The 16,226-nt window shown below is 37.2% G+C and overlaps 1 protein-coding gene across 1 annotated transcript in view; it reads right to left on the bottom strand.

Annotated features, from left to right (window-relative positions):
* Positions 1 to 16,226, bottom strand: part of HECW1 (HECT, C2 and WW domain containing E3 ubiquitin protein ligase 1) — a 681,615-nt gene that overhangs the window by 173,539 nt on the left and 491,850 nt on the right. The window contains exon 14 of the mRNA XM_054564310.1: positions 3,511 to 3,645. Within this exon, the coding sequence (XP_054420285.1) occupies positions 3,511 to 3,645 (135 nt within the window). The remainder of the gene's footprint in view (positions 1 to 3,510; positions 3,646 to 16,226) is intronic.

Raw genomic sequence — 16,226 nt, 5'->3', positions numbered from 1 at the left:
CTGAGACTCCATCTACCCAAATTATGGCCCACCCAAGTGGTTAACAGTGACTTTTCCATATGAATGGCTGGTCTTTGTTCATACTTCACAACTTCTTAAATTCTCTCAAACAAGCAACAGCCAACATCAGGGAGCCCCCAGCCCCCATATCTCTTGCTAAGTGGCTTCAGGTCTGGCACTAGCAACAGCCAGCCTAGATTCACAACTTGGCTTAAACTAGGAATCTCCAAGCTGAGCACAAATAGCAGCCATCTCAGACTGCACTCATGCAGGGTGGCCTCAGGCAAAGCACAGGTGGGACCTGACCTTGGCCTGCACCACCCAGGAAACTCCAGAGCATGCGCACCCAGTGAATAGCTACAGACCATGTCACAGCACAACCACCCTGCCCCCTGCACAGCAGATACTTCACAGAGGGAGGAGGTTGGTGGTCAGTAGTCACAGACAGTTCTTGTAGCTCACTGGCCTGGCTAAATCCCTCCCACTGACCAGCCAAAAGTAATCAAGGCTCAACTGCAAGAGGAGGGTGTACTCAGCCTAAACAAACGTGCACCTCAAGTACCAAGGTTGGGTGATAAGGGAGGCTGTGCTACTAGACCCTATAGGACACCTACTACATTAGGCCATGCTACCAAGAAAGGGAGTCACAGCAACTCTATATCATACATAAAAACATAGGGAATCTGCCAAAACAAGGAGACAAAGAAACATGGCCCAAATGAAAGAACAGATCAAAACTCCAGAAAAAAGAACTAAACAAAATGGAGATAAGCAATCTATCAGACGCAGAGTTCAAAACACTGGTTATAGGATACTCAAGGAAGTTAGTGAGGACCTCTGCAGCACAAAAAAGATACAGTCAGAAACTAAGGATACACTACTTGAAATAAAGATCAATTTACAGGAACACAACAGCAGAGTGAATAAAGATGAGAATCAAATCAATGATTTGAAACAATGATAAGGAAACAACAACAACAAAAAAAAACCCCAATCAGAACAACAAGAAGAAAAGAGAATCCAGAAAAATGAGTATAGTGTAAGCAACCTCTGAGACAACTTCAAACATTCCAACATTCACTTCATAAGGATGCCAGAAGGCGAAGAGAAACAGCAAGAAATTGGAATGCTATTTGAAAAAATAATGAAAGAAAACTTCCCTAATTTAATGGAGAAAATAGACATGCAAGTCCAGGGAGCACAGAAAGTCCTAAAAAAGATATATGCAAAGGGGTCTACTCTCAGACACATCTTAATGACAGTGCCAAAGGTTAGAGATAAAAAGAAACTTAAAAGCAGTAAGAGAAAATTACTTAGTTACCTATAGGAGAGTTCCCATCAGACTGTCAGCTGATTTCTCAAAAGAAACTTTGCAGAATAGAAGAGCAAGAAATGTTCAAAGTCCTGAAAAGCAGGGATCTACATCCAAGATTGCTCTACTCAGCAAAGATATCATTTATAATTGAAGGGCAGATAAATAAAACTTCCCAAACAGGAGAAAATTAAAGGAGTTCATCATCAACAAACCGTTATTATATAAAATGTTAAAGGGACTTATTTAACAAAAAGAATATCAAAATATGAACAATAAAATGGCAATAAATACATATCTATCAACACATGAATCTAAAAAAACAAACTACGGAAACAAAAAGAACAGAGAGAATCATGGTTATAGAGAGCATTTTGATGGTGGCCAAATGTGGAGGTGTGGTTGAGTGGGTGAAGAAGTGATGGGATTAAGAAGTAAAAATAGATAGTACAGAATAGCCATGGGGATGTAAAGTATAGAATAGGAAGTAGAATAGCCAAAGAACTTATATGCATGGACTGTGGTCATGAACAATGGTATGGGGATTGTCTGGGTGTGTGGAGGGGTGCTGGGTGGAAGGGGGACAAAGCCGGAAAAATTAGGATAACTGTAATAGCATAATCAATAAAATATAATAAAAATACCAATCAACATAAATGAATAAAAAGCAATAAATAAATAAATACATACATAAATAAAATGAAATTACATATTTCAAGTTGATGCAGAATTTTGAATTTGCACACTATCATATAAAGGCAACATGTCCAGTACTTTCTGAAGTACTGTAAAAATCTCACTAGACAGGGGGGCTATATATATTAAGTTGGGAAGTTGGAAAACTGCACTTTGTAGTCTGCAAAATTGTTTCTTGCTGAGTGTCTGGTATCTAGACGGTCCTGACATCCACATAACACTTACAGGTATATAATATTCCCTCTTGGTATGGTCACATACACATTTTATGTATATGCAGAAAGAGTTAACATACTTTCAGAATTATCTTAAAAAAATGATACCTAAGAAGACCCTATGAAAAAAATCATTTTATTACACTGGTATTAAAACATGAGTACCCTTGGTTGAAAATACTTGTGTATCTCAGAGTATATAGATGATTCATCTGAAATGTAGTAAAAAGTTTTTTGTACACCTGGCTTTCTTTAAAACACATGCTGCACATGCTGATTTACCAACAAAAGGCTCTTCCTTTGAAACATATGTCTGCTATCTGGAGGCTTTTAGGTGGATTTTGACTTTCCCCATTTATCCTAAGGTGTACACTGTGGTCCTCCCTGGAAGGACTCTCTGAGGGGGCCGAATACATATCTTTTTTCTTACTAAACAACTTTTGTTTTTCATTTTTTAACCTCACTAATAATCCAAATTTAAAAGCTCTTTATGGGAAATGGTTCTCAATGCCTTCATCTCTTGAGATCCTGATGGTTTTTAAAGAGGGTACAGATACTTAGAAAACGTTAGGACAAAAAAAGAAATTTACTCATAATATTCTCAGGAACTGATTGAAAGTAGAAAAGAACTATGTTTTGACATTTTTTTGGAGAATGGACTAAAAAGAGTATGGGATATAGAGTCAGTATTTCAGAATGGCAATGAATTTGAGCTTAAGAAAGGTGGCAGCCTTTTATGGTTCAGCTGCAGGTAACCACAAGTAATAAAAGAAAATATAAACTGGAACAGCATGTTGTAGGATGGGAACAGAGTATCTTGGGGCTTAGCTGATTTCCCCAGTTTTTAGCCCATGTATATACTACAAAAGCCTTCAGGATCAATGGAGAGATAGAAATTTAAAGTCTCCATGTGCTTCATAGCAGTTCCATCATCTTTTAAGAATTCACATGTGACCAGTATTTTATGAAGCACTATTCCAGCCACAAGTATAAGAATCTCCTGACACTGCCTTTTATGCTTCCTTTAAACTGGACAATTTTCGGTAGAGGTGATTGTGGAGGACAAAAATAGAAGGCAGAAGTAAGGCAACATGAAAATGGGTCTTGAAAGTTAAGTGAGTGTCTTCTAGTCATCACTTATTTTACAGAGCAGTATGGGATATGGGTCAGCTCCCTGAAGAACAGGCAATCCTAGATCTCAGCCACTAAGAAATAGTTCTTGCTCCACAAGAAGAGACAGAGCCTGTGGACCTGTGTACTGTGGGTAGGGGAAATGGGTAGTGTTACCTCTCCAGCACTGTAACTTCGGAGCCTCTGGAGGTGCTGCCGGTGGGTTAGATGATTGGGAAGACGACCGTTTTGAAGAGGGATTCGGGGGTCAATGAAAGTGGTAGCTCGACTGTTGTGGTCCACGAAAAAAGACTGCAGACAGACCAGTAAAAAAAGCACATTGTGAGAATGAGCCAGAATGAAGTCAATAATATGAGGGGCACAGGCATCGTATTTATTACTGTCTCTTCTATTTATCTACTCAAAATTAGATGGAAAACTGGGGCACTGTGCACCTGTTTGCTCAGTAGTTGAATGAAACAATAGCAGTCACTAACACTTTACACTGTGGAGTTATAGACTAGTAATCATAACACTTTATTTGATATGCAAAATAAGATAAATAAATAATACCAGTGATTAATAAGTTTTAAAGAATTTTATTTTTAAAATTTTTTTCTATGATTATAGAACTAGTACAGTGTCATTGAGGATAAAATTTAGGATAAAATAGTAAAAAGAAAATAACCAAAATCACTCCAAATATTACAATCTAAAGGCAACAACAATATATTCTTGTGATACTTTTTCAGTTTTTCTTTTCCTATGCAAATTTAAAATTACACAAATATATACATATTTTACGAAATCAATATCTACAATTTTGCTATAAAAACTTTGTCTATTATTTTATAAGCATTTCAATAATTTATTAAATATTCTTTTAACAGAATTTTCAAAAGCATACAGTATTCAGTTTGATGGATGAATAATGATTACTTTCAGTACTCTAAAAATATAATTATTTCACAAAGCTGAAAAAAATTCAAAAATTTATGTGCTACAATAAAAGACCATGAATAGCCACAGCAATTTTGAGAAAGAACAAAGGTAGAAGTATTATGCTACCTGATATTAGACCATACTTCAAGATTATAGAAATGAAAACAGCATGATACTATCATAAAAACACACACATAGACACATAGAACACAATAAAGAACCCAGAAATAAACCCATACCTATAAAGTCAATTTATGTATAACAAAAGAGGCAACAATATACAACAGAATAAAGGTAGTCTCTTCAGTAAATGGTGTTGAGAAAACTGGATAGATACATGAAAAAAATGAAACTAGACCACGTTATTACACCATACACAAAAATAAACTCAAAATGGATTAAAGACTTAAATGTGAGACTTGTAACCATAAAACTCCTATATTAAAACATGGGCAGTACAATCTCTGACACTTGTTTTAGCCCTATTTTTTCTGATATTCCTCATTGGGCAAGGAAAACAGAAAAAAAATAATAAATGGGACTCTATCAAACTATAAGATTTTTGTGCAGCAAAGAAAACAATAAACAAAATGAAAAGCAGCCCAAGTTCCCATCAGTAGATGAATGGATTAAAAAACAAACAACAACAACAGCAACAACAACTGTGGTACATTTACACAATGGAATACTACTTGGCCATAAGAAGAAGGAAACCTTACATTTTGCAACAACATGGATGGACCTGGAGGGAAATATGCTTAGTGAACAAACCAGACAGAGAAAGGCAAGCACCATATCATTTCATTCATATGTGGAATCTAATGAACAAACAAGCCAAATAGTGACAGACTGATAAATAGCAGACTGACAGCTGTTGGAAGGCAGGCCATGGCTAGGTAACAGGATGGAAGTTTTGAGCCAAAAATTTTAAAAAAGAGAAAAAACTAAATAAATAAACAAATAAATAAATAAAATGGTTAAAATGGAAAAATACCCTACTAAATGGGAGAAGATATTTGCCAATGATACATCTGATAAGGGGTTAATGTCCAAAATTTATAAAGAACTCATGTAACTCAACACCAAAAATTACTCAAACAATCCACTTAAAAAATTGACCAAAGACCTGAGTAGACACTTCTCAAAGAGGACATACAGATGACCAATAGACATATGAAAAAATGCTAACATCATTAATCATTTGAGTAATGGAAAATAAAACCACAATAAAATACTACCTTACACATATCAGAGTGGTTATTATCAATAAATTCACAAACAACAGGTTGTCTAAGATGTGGAGAAAAGGGAAGCCTCATACACTGTTGGTGGGAATCCATACAGGTGCAGCCAGTATGGAAAACAGTATGGAGGTTTCTTAAAAATTAAAATAGAACAGCCAACATCCAAGATGGCAGTGGAATAGGTGGAAGGTATGCTTACCCCCTCCCATGATCAAACTAGAATTACAACTAAAATATAGAAAAACGACCTGAAAAACCTGGTGAAGACTAACTGAAAAGAAATCTTATAATGAAGGATATACAGAAGAAGCCATATAGAGACACGTAAGGAGGGAAGGGACATGAAAAGGTCTGGCTCCACTCCCATGGGCAGCGGTTGAGATTCTGGCAGGATATCTGTGAGAGTTCCCCGAGAGAAGTGCAAGGATCTGAACTTCTTGCCTGGCTTCCCAGCACAGAGAACCATAGTCAGGAAGAGGTGCCCACATAACATCTGGCTATGAAAAGCAGTGGGGATTCTATCTACCAGGCAGATACAAAGGAGTTCTATTAAAAGGCCAGTACAAAAAACTTATTTACAGCCACTCACTCTGGCCTCTGTCAGGGAGAAGATGCAGCAAACTAGAATCATGTGAAGAGAGTCTAGGGTTTGTGGCTCTGGGGAGAGAGCTGAAGGGACAGCTGCCTGAATCTCTGTGCTGAGTTCCTCTCTCACATCACAGAGGCAATCTTTCTTGGTTGGAACACTCCCCTCCTTACGGCATCAACCTGAGGTAATGAAAGAGCATTACCCTCTGAACTCCATGTTGCTCCTCCCTACAGAGCTTATGCCCTGCTGGAAAGTTAGCTATCTGGTCTGGAATGAGTAGGTCTTTCCAGTCTCAGTAGGGTTCAGTGACAGCTGTGAAGTTTCGCAGCAGCATACATTCAATCCTCTTTTCCATGAACCTGATTTGTGGTGCCTCCCCTGAATGAGAGATATTCTAGCCTAACCCTCTGGGCTTCTGAGAGCTCCATCCTTCTGCTTCCTGGTGGATCCATCCTGCTGAGCTACAGCTCTCAGAAAAATCTTGGACAGACTGAATTGTGTGGCTGTAGGACTGGGGCCCTCTTTTTTTAACCCATGTCCGACTGGTGCAGACCCTTCCCTTCATATGGCCAGATATGATTCTGTTTGAGCCTGATAAACTCTGCTGGCTTCACCATGGCAATTCCCCAAGACCCCAACCCAACAAAAGATATGAAGGCAGTTGGTGGGGGGAGTAGCTAGATTTGGTATACATTGAGACATTTGCTGAGTGGCCTCATATCCAGCACAGGCACTGAGTTTGAAACTGTAGCAACTGGGTGAACCCTAATTGTCCCTACCTTGTGACTCACTGAGAACCTAGCTCATGAAACTCAACTCTCACCAGAGGCTCATTCAGTAATCGAGACTAACAGGCAGAGACAGATAGAGGCAGGTGGATGTGATTTGCAGGGTGCCTTGGTACTTTTCCTGACTATCTCCTGGACTCAGTGCCAGTGGAAACTGGCATTGGTGTGCAGCTTTGTCATTCCTATGCATACCAATGCCCAGCAGAGACAGCCACAAAATGTGGGTCTCTTTGTAGCTCCAAAACGTTTGCCCATGGCCAGTCACAGGCAGCATCTGATATTGAGTTCCTCCCAAGAGGCCCCAGAATAGACATGCCCAATGGCCAGCTTTAGACAGCTTCAGAGCAGAATCCAGCTAGATTCACAAGTGACATATCTAAAGGGAGATCATGGCAGGTACAAGACCCTCCTGATGAAAAATGCTGTGAGTGGTCAGCACGTGCACAAGAACTCATACACTATGGTTGGGATGGATCTTAGAATTCAGCCAGCCTTAGGGTTCTCCTCACACACAAATGGACCAATAACAATTAAGACTCAGTTATGACTGGATGGATCACATAACACCCACAAGGGGCATTCCTAGAGAATGCACCAATGGAACCCTCAGGTAACCTACAACAGAAGGCCATCTTACCAATATTAGAAGACAGAATAGATCTACTTAATAAATAGAAACAAACACGAAGAGAAAATCAAACTAGGGAGACAAAGAAACATGTCTCAAATGAAAGAAAACTAAATCTCCAGAAAAAAAACTACATAAAATGGAGGCCAGGTATTTACCAGATATATAGTTTAAAAAAGTGGTTGTAAGGATGTTGCAGGAACTTAATGAGAATTTCAACAGAATGAAAAAGGACTGAGAAACTATGAAAAAATAGTCATAAATAAAGAATATAATATCAGAAGTGAAGACTACACTAGAAATAACAAACAGTAGGTTGGATGAAGCAGAGGCACAAATCAGTGATTTGTTAGGCAAGGTAGCAGAAAATACCAGTTAGAGCAGATAAAATTTTTTACAAATAAGAAAAGTTTTGGAGACCTTTGGGACAACATACAGCATAACAATGTCATCATCACAGGATTACCAGAAAGAGGACAGAGAGAGCAATAGAACAAGAACTAATTTGAAGAAATAACAGCTAAAGTTTTTTCTAACCCGGTGAAAGAAAAATACAATCCAAGTCCAGGAAGAATGGAAAGTCCTAAACAAGATGAACCTAAAGAGTCTCATATCAATATACATCATAATTAAAATGGGTAAGGTTTGATTTTTGGCAAAACAAGATGGCAGAGGAGTGAGTGGAAGTCAAACTGACTTCCTCCTAGGACCAATCTGGAATTACAACTAAATTGTGGAGAAATAACCTGGAGCAAACAACTGAACAATAGGGAGAGAGGAACCTTATAAATTGGACAGACAGAAGAATCAGCTTTAGCACAACCAAACTGGTAAGAAGTACGGCAGAGACTTGAGAAGGTGGGTGGGGCACCCACAGGATGCAGCACCAGAAGGATCTTGAAACGGCCAGTTGGATCTCCCTGAGAAGAATGGGGTCTAAACCATAAGCAGAGATCTCCAGCCTACAACACCAGAGCCCAAAAAGTACACAGATAACAACCAGCTGCAAAAAGTGGCAAGGTTGCTCTCCACCAGAGACAGGTGGCTGGAGATGCAAAGAGATGTTTAAAGGGCCAACACATAAATTTTTGTTTGCAGCTACTTACCGTGGGCTCTGGCAAAGGGGGGGGGGCAGAGTGGGCTGGAGACACCTGGGGAGTGACTGGGGAAGGAGGCTTTGGGGAGAGAACTAAGAGAGTAGCTAGGGGGATCCCAGGGCTGATTCACCCCCCCATGCGGCAGTAGCCATCTTGCTCAGGCAGACCACTCCCCAGAGCAGTAACAGCCTAGGAGGATCCAATAGCCCTGCCCCCAGGAGGGCATTGGCCCAACACTGTGGTGTCTCTAAGCTGAACTGCTGAGTGCTGAGTGGCAGCCACAGATAGTAGATCCCTGGCTAAAAGGGGAGTTGATTGGTTTTAGACACACTTGAGGAGAGACCAGAGATGGAGGCTTTGGGGAAAGAACAGACAGAGTAGCTGGCAGGATTCCAGTGCTGACTCCTCCCCCATATGGCAGCAGCCATCTATTCAGGGAGACCACTCCCTTGACTAGAAGCAGATTGAGAGGACTCAATAACCCCCCTCAGGTGGGATTCTGCCCTGCCCTGTGGTATCTCTAAACCAGCCTACTGAGTGTAGAGGGAATAGATTAACAGCTGAAGAAGATAGCTACAGAGAGTAGATTCCTGGAAGAATCGAACAGACTGCCTAAGGTCACACAGGGTCAATATCTGACATCATCAGAGCCAAATCCAGAGAGAAACAAAAACAGCGGTCTCCTGCCACAGAAATTCATACCACAAAGTCAGGAAATCAAGACAGATCAATTTAAGAAGCAGAAGCAAAAGAGAGGAGCTTCACAAATAATGGGAAGACAAAGAAACAATCCCCAGTCAAAGGGAAAGGAGGAATCACCACAAAGACAACTCAATGAAATAGAGACAAGTAAACTATTGGATATTGAGTACAAAACAACAGTTCTAAGGAAGCTCAATGAGCTCAGTGAGCTCAGAGAGAATTACCAAAAACTACAGGGAAACTCTGAGGAACTTACTGAAAACTATAATAGCATGAAAAAGGACACAGAAACTATCAATAAGAGACAAGAGGAAATGAAGAATACAGCTTCTGAATTGAAGAACACAGTAGAATGAATCAAAATCTGGTGAGATGAAGCAGACAACTGAATCAGTGAGCTGGAAGATAAGGTAGAAAAAAGCTCCCAGGAAGAGCAAGAAAATGTAAAAAGGCTCAAAAAGAATGAAGAGGCCTTTAGGAAAATGCAGGACAACCTGAAAAGTGATACTAGGGATCACAGAAGAAGAGGAGGAGCAAGTGATAGAAAACGTGTTGATGGAAAACTTCCCTAATTGGAGGAGAGAAAAAGTCACACAAGTCCAGGAAGCACAGAGGGTCCCATTCAAGGGGAACCCAATGAGGCCCACTCCAAGAAACCTCATCATTAAAATAATAAATATCAAAGACAAACAGAGAATCCTAAAGGGAGCAAGGGAGAGAGGGGTAGTAACTTATAAGGGACCCCCAATACAGCTAGCATATGACTTCTCAACAGAAACATTACAAGCCAGAAGGGAATGGCAAGAAATATCCTAAGTCATGAAAAGCAAAGGTTTGCAACCAAGACTGCTCTACTCACCAAGGATCTCAATTAAAATGGAAGGTGAAATAAGGTGGTTCCCTGACAAAAGAAAGCTAAAAGAATACATCTCCACCAAACCAGCATTGGAAGATATGCTAAAGAGACTGCTTTAAGAAGATGAAGAAAAAGAGTCTATGAAAACTCAGTTCCTTTCACAAGTCACCAGTACTTGATATTACCGATATTTTTAATACTTAGTAATCTGATTGTGACAATGACGTGTTATATTAGTTGTTACTTTCTTATTTGTTGAAACTAAACCTGTGTTTGTATATTTCCTACCTATTTCTATTATTTTTTTTTAAAAAGCTTTAAATTACTTTTTGGTGTTCTTTATTCACTTTTTGATTAAATGTTTGGAGAATGTTTTCTCTAAAAAAAACCTTTTTATGGACTTCTTGCAAATACTTCCCTATTCTATTACTTGTCTTTTAAATTTTTACATGAATATTATGGTATAGTCTTAAATGTTTAATATAGTCATATTGTCAATATTTTACTTTATAGCTTCTGGGTTTGAATATGTCACTTCAGAGTAAAAAAAATATTATTTTTGTATTTCCTCCTAAAACTCCTCTGATTTTTACATATTGATTTTTAACTCACCTGAATATTTGTTGTATAATGTGTGAAATAGTGCTCTATATTTGTTTTATTTCAAGTAATAGGGATCCATGCATCTTATTTGTTGAATAAGCCTTATTATCTCCATTGATTTGAAATATCAATTTAATCATATATTACATTGTTAGAAAGATATATATGTTTGTTTCAAGAATGTTCATTTTATTTCATTGATCTACTTGATTATTTCTATGCTGGTGTCAAACTGTTTTAATTGCTGAGATTTTATAATGGATTTAATTTTTTAAATATTTTAATGGATCTTGATATTTAAGAAAAATAAATAAAATCAATCTGCATTAAAGAAAGAAAGGAAAAAAGAAGAAAGAACGAAGGAAGGAAAGAAGGAAAGAAGGAAAGAAAGAAAGAAAGAAAGAAAGAAAAAGAAACTCCAACCATTTGTGACAACATGGATGGAACTAGAGAATATTATGCTAAGTGAAATAAGCCAGTTGGTGAAAGATAATTATGATATGATCTCACCTATGAGTGGAATCTATTCAACAAAATAAACTAATGAACAAAATAAACCACGGGCATGGAAACGTGGAGCAGACTGAATGTGACCAGGGGGGATGGGGAAGGAAGACAATGATGGAAAGAAGGAGAAGGAACTAACAAAGAAAATATGTATGAATGACCCATGGACATGGACAACAGAGTGTGAATTGACTGAGGGTGCAGGGGAGGGATGAGTGGAAGATGGCAAAGGGGCAAAAATTCAGACAAGTGTAACAGAATAAACATGATTGAAAGATAACATTAATTAAAAAAGAAAGGAAAAACAAATAAATAAAATTTAAAATGAAAGAAAAATAAGTAACAATGGACACCACATAAATACAAAGGATTGTAAGAAAATATTCTAATCAACTATATAACAAAAAATTGAACAACCTGGAAGAAAAGGAAAAATTCCTAGAAACATACAGTCTTTCAAACCTGAATCAGAAAGAATTAGAAAACCTGAATAGATAAATTACAACTAATGAAACTGAAAGAGTAATTAAAAAAAAAAAAGGAAAAAACCTCCCAGAAAACCAGAGTCCTGGGCTAGATGGCTTCAAGGTAAATTTTATCAACCATTCAAAGAAGAGCTAATATATATCCTTCTCAAACTATTCCTATACAATTAAGGGAAGGGAAGATTTTTCAGCTCATTTTACAGGCCAATATTATCCTAATTCCAAAACCAGATAAAGATATTACAAGAAAAAGAAAATTACAGGCCAATATTCCTGATGAATATAGATGTTAAAATTCTCAACAAAATATCAAGCAATACATTAAACAGTTCATAACTGTGATCAAGTAGGTTCATTCCTGGGTTGTAAGGTTGGTGATATATCTGCAAATCAATAAACATGACATACCACATAACCAAAATGAAAAATAAAAATTTAATGACCATATCAATAGATTCAGAAAATACATTTAATAATATCTATCACTGATTTATGATAAAAACTCTCAGCAAAGTGGAAATAGAGTGAACATACTTCAATACAATCAAAGCCACATAAAACAAGCTGACAGCCAATATCATATATCACGGGCAAAAGCTAAAAGTGTTTCCTTCAAGATCAGGAGCAAGAAAGGGATGTCTGCTTTCACCACTCTTAGTCAACATAGTACTGGAAGTCATAGCCACAGATATCAGATAAGAAGGAATAAAAGACATCCAAAATGGAAAGGAAGAAAATTGTCATTATTTGCAAATGACAAGATAACTGTATATAGAGACCTCTAAAGCTTCCACTGAAAAACTGCTGGAACTGATTAATGAATTTAGTGAAGTATCAGGATACAAAATATTGAAAAATCACTTTTATATTTATATACCAATAATGAATTTTCAGAAATATCCATGGCTGGTGTGGCTCAGTGGATCGAGTGCTGACTGCAAACTAGAGGGTCACTGGTTTAATTCCGGGCCTGGGGCACAAGCCTGGGTTGTGGGCCAGGTCCCCAGTGATATGGGCATGCAAAAGGCAACCACATATTGATGTTTCTCTCCCTCTCTTTCTCCCTCCCTTCACCTCTCTAAAAATAAATAAATAAAATCTTTTTAAAAAAGAAATAAAATCTAAGAAAAATTTCCATTTAGAATTGCATTAAACAAAAATAAAATAAAATACCAAGAAAAAATTTAAGCAAGGATTTAAAAGACCAGTACTCAGAAAATTAGAAAACTCTGAATACAGAAATTGAAGATGATACAATAAGTGGAAGCATATATTGTGTTCATGGATAGGAAACATTAACATCATTAAAATATCAGTACTACCCAAAAGCAAACCATAGAGTCAATGCAATTCCTGTCAAGATATACCAATGGAGTATTTCACAGAACTAGAACAAATATTTCACAAATATGTATGGAACCACTGAAAATCCTGAATAGCCACAGCAATTGAGAAAGAAGAACAAAATTGGAGGACTCACTCTACTTAATATCAGCCTACACTACAAAGTCATAGCATGGTACTGGCATAAAAACAGACTTATAGATCAGTGGATCGAGAATAACCCATGTTTTGAGAAATAAGCTCATGCTTTGTGGTCAATTAATATTTGACAAAAGAAACAAGAACATGCAGTGGAGTAAACACAGTCCATTCAATAAATCATGCTGGGAAAATGGACTGATACATGACAAAAATAAATTAAATAAAACTAGACTACTTTTTTACACCACACACAAGATTAAACTCAAAATAGATTAAGGACTTTAATGTAAGATTCAAAACCATAAAAATCTTAGAAGAAAACACAGGCAGTAAAATCTCAGATATTTCTTTTTAATATATAACCTTTACTATATTTTTCCATTATTGTTTAGTCTCCTTATACTCTCCACATCAATCACCACACTGTTGTCCACGTCGATGAGTCCTATTTTCTTTTTGCTCAATTCCTCCACACCCTAACCTCTCCCAGACTAAGTGTCATCTGTTCTTCATCAATAGTCTGCCTCTGTTTTGCTCGTTGTTTCAGTTTGTTCTTTAGATTCCATATACGAGTGAAATTCATATGGTACTTGTCTTTCTCTGATTGACCTATTTCACTTAACATCATATTCCCCAGGTCCATCCACAATGTTGCAAAGGGTAAATTTTTCTTTTTTTATGGCCAAGTAGTATTCCATTGTGTACATATCCCATAGTTGTTTTATTCACTTATCCCTCAATGGAAACTTGTGTTGCTTCCATATCTTGGTGATTGTAAGTAATACTGCAATGAACATAGGGGTGCTTATGTTCTTTGGAATTAGTGTCCTGGGTTCCTTTGGATATATTCCTAGAAGTGGGATTGCTGGATCAAAAGGCATATCTGTTTTTAATTTTTTTTAAGTATCTTCATACTGCTTTCCACAATGGCTGCATCAATCTGCATTCCCACCAACAGTGCAAAAGTGTTCTCCTTTCTCCACATCCTCATCAGCACTTGTTTTTTGTTGATTTATTGATGATGAACATTCTGAAAGGTGTGAGATGGTATCTCATTGTGTTTTATATTTTCATTTCTCTGATGATTAGTGATGTTGAGCATCTTTTCATATATCTATTGGCCACCTGTATGTCCTCTTTGGAGAAGTATCTATTCAGATGCTTTGCCCATTTTTAATTGGGTCATTTGTTTTTTGTGGTGTTGAGTTTTGTAAGTACTTATAAATTTTGGATATTAACCCCTTATCAGATGTATTGGAAAATATGTTCCCCTATTTTGTGGGTTGTCTTTTTATTTTGTTGACTATTTCCTTTTTCTCATAGTAATAGTTTTTTCTGTAATGTATCCTTAGGCAAGGGGAAGAAAAGATATACAAATGAGAATAAATTAAACTAAAAACTTGCATAGCAAAGAAATGATCAAGAAAATAAAAAGACAATGCATTGAATGAGAGACATGTTTGCACATGATATATCTGATAAGGGGTTAATATCCAAAATTTAAAAAGAACTCATTCAACTTAACACCAAACAAACAATCCAATTAAAAATGGGCAAAGACTTGGATAAAGACTTCTCCAAAGAGGAGATATAGATAATCAATAGATATATAAAAAGATACTCCACATTGCTAATTATCTAAGTAATAAAATTAAAACCACAATGAGCTCTCAACCTCACACCTTTGAGAATGTCTATGATTAATAAATCAATGAACAGTAAGTGTTGGCAAGTATGTTGAGAAAAGGGAACCCTCATATACTGTTGGGAATGCAGATTGGTGAAGCTACCATGGAAACCAGTATGGAGGTTCTTTAAAAGTTAAAAATGAAACTGCTTTATGATCCAGCAATTCCACTTCTGGAGTTGTACCTGGAGAAACCCCAAGTGCTAATTCAAAAGAATATATGCACTTTCATGTTTATTGCAGAATTATTTACAATCACCAAGATTTGGAAGCAGTCCAATTGTTTCTCAGTATGTGAGTGGATAGAAAAGTTATTGTACCACTTTCCCTTACCCTGCCCACCCTTATCTCCCCCCGCAATCCTTCCCCACCTTGGCTTCATCCATGTGTCTTTCACACGTGTTCCTTCATCTGATCAGTTTATATCCAACATGGTGGAGGGATAAGTGGAAGCTACACTAACCTCCTCCCAGGACCAATCTGGAATTACAACTAAATTGTAGAGAAATCATCCAGAAAAACCACCAGAACAGTAACTTCAGAAAAGTCTTATGACCATGGACAGATAAAAGACACCACTTCACCACAACGTGACTGGTAGGAGTACAGAAGAGACCAGAGAGGGTTGGCAGGGCTCCCATGGGTGGCAGCTGAAGTGCCAGAGGGATATTTCAGTGGCTAGGGGTTTCCCCCTGTGAAGTGTGGTGTCTAAACCCTAAGCTGGGCTCCCTAGCTTACAGCACCGGAGCCAAAAAGCAGCCCTGATAACTTCCAGCTGTTAAAAAAAAAAAAAGGAAAAGTTATGGTATATTTACACAGTGGAATAACACTCAGCTGTAAAAAAAACAAAACAAAACAAAATAAAAAACTTACCTTTTTTGACAGTAGAGATGGACCTAGAGGGTATTATACTGAGTTATTATGAGTTAGACAGAGACAGAGAAATGCCATATAATTTTACTGATATGTAGAATATTAAACAAACAAAACAGAAACAGATTCATAGATCCATAGAACAAATTGAAGATTACCAGATGGAAGGGGTTAATGGGCTGGGTGAAATAGGTCAAGAAATTAAGCAGTATAAATTGGTAGTTATAAAATATTTAAAGGTATGTAAAGTACAGTATAGAGAATATAGGCAATAATATTGTAATAATTATGTATAATGCCAGTGGTTTTGAAAATTATTGGGGGAATCACTCTGTAAATTATATAATTATCTGATCACCATGGTGCAGGCCTGAAACTAATATATAATGATACTGAATATCAGCTTT

This window comes from Pteronotus mesoamericanus, unplaced genomic scaffold (genome assembly GCF_021234165.1).
Source record: "Pteronotus mesoamericanus isolate MK-2021 breed Mesoamerican mustached bat unplaced genomic scaffold, CSHL_Meso_final scaffold_85, whole genome shotgun sequence".
Taxonomy (NCBI): domain Eukaryota; kingdom Metazoa; phylum Chordata; class Mammalia; order Chiroptera; family Mormoopidae; genus Pteronotus; species Pteronotus mesoamericanus.
Note: the sequence above shows the minus strand (reverse complement) of the source record. Positions and strands in the feature narration are given on the sequence as shown.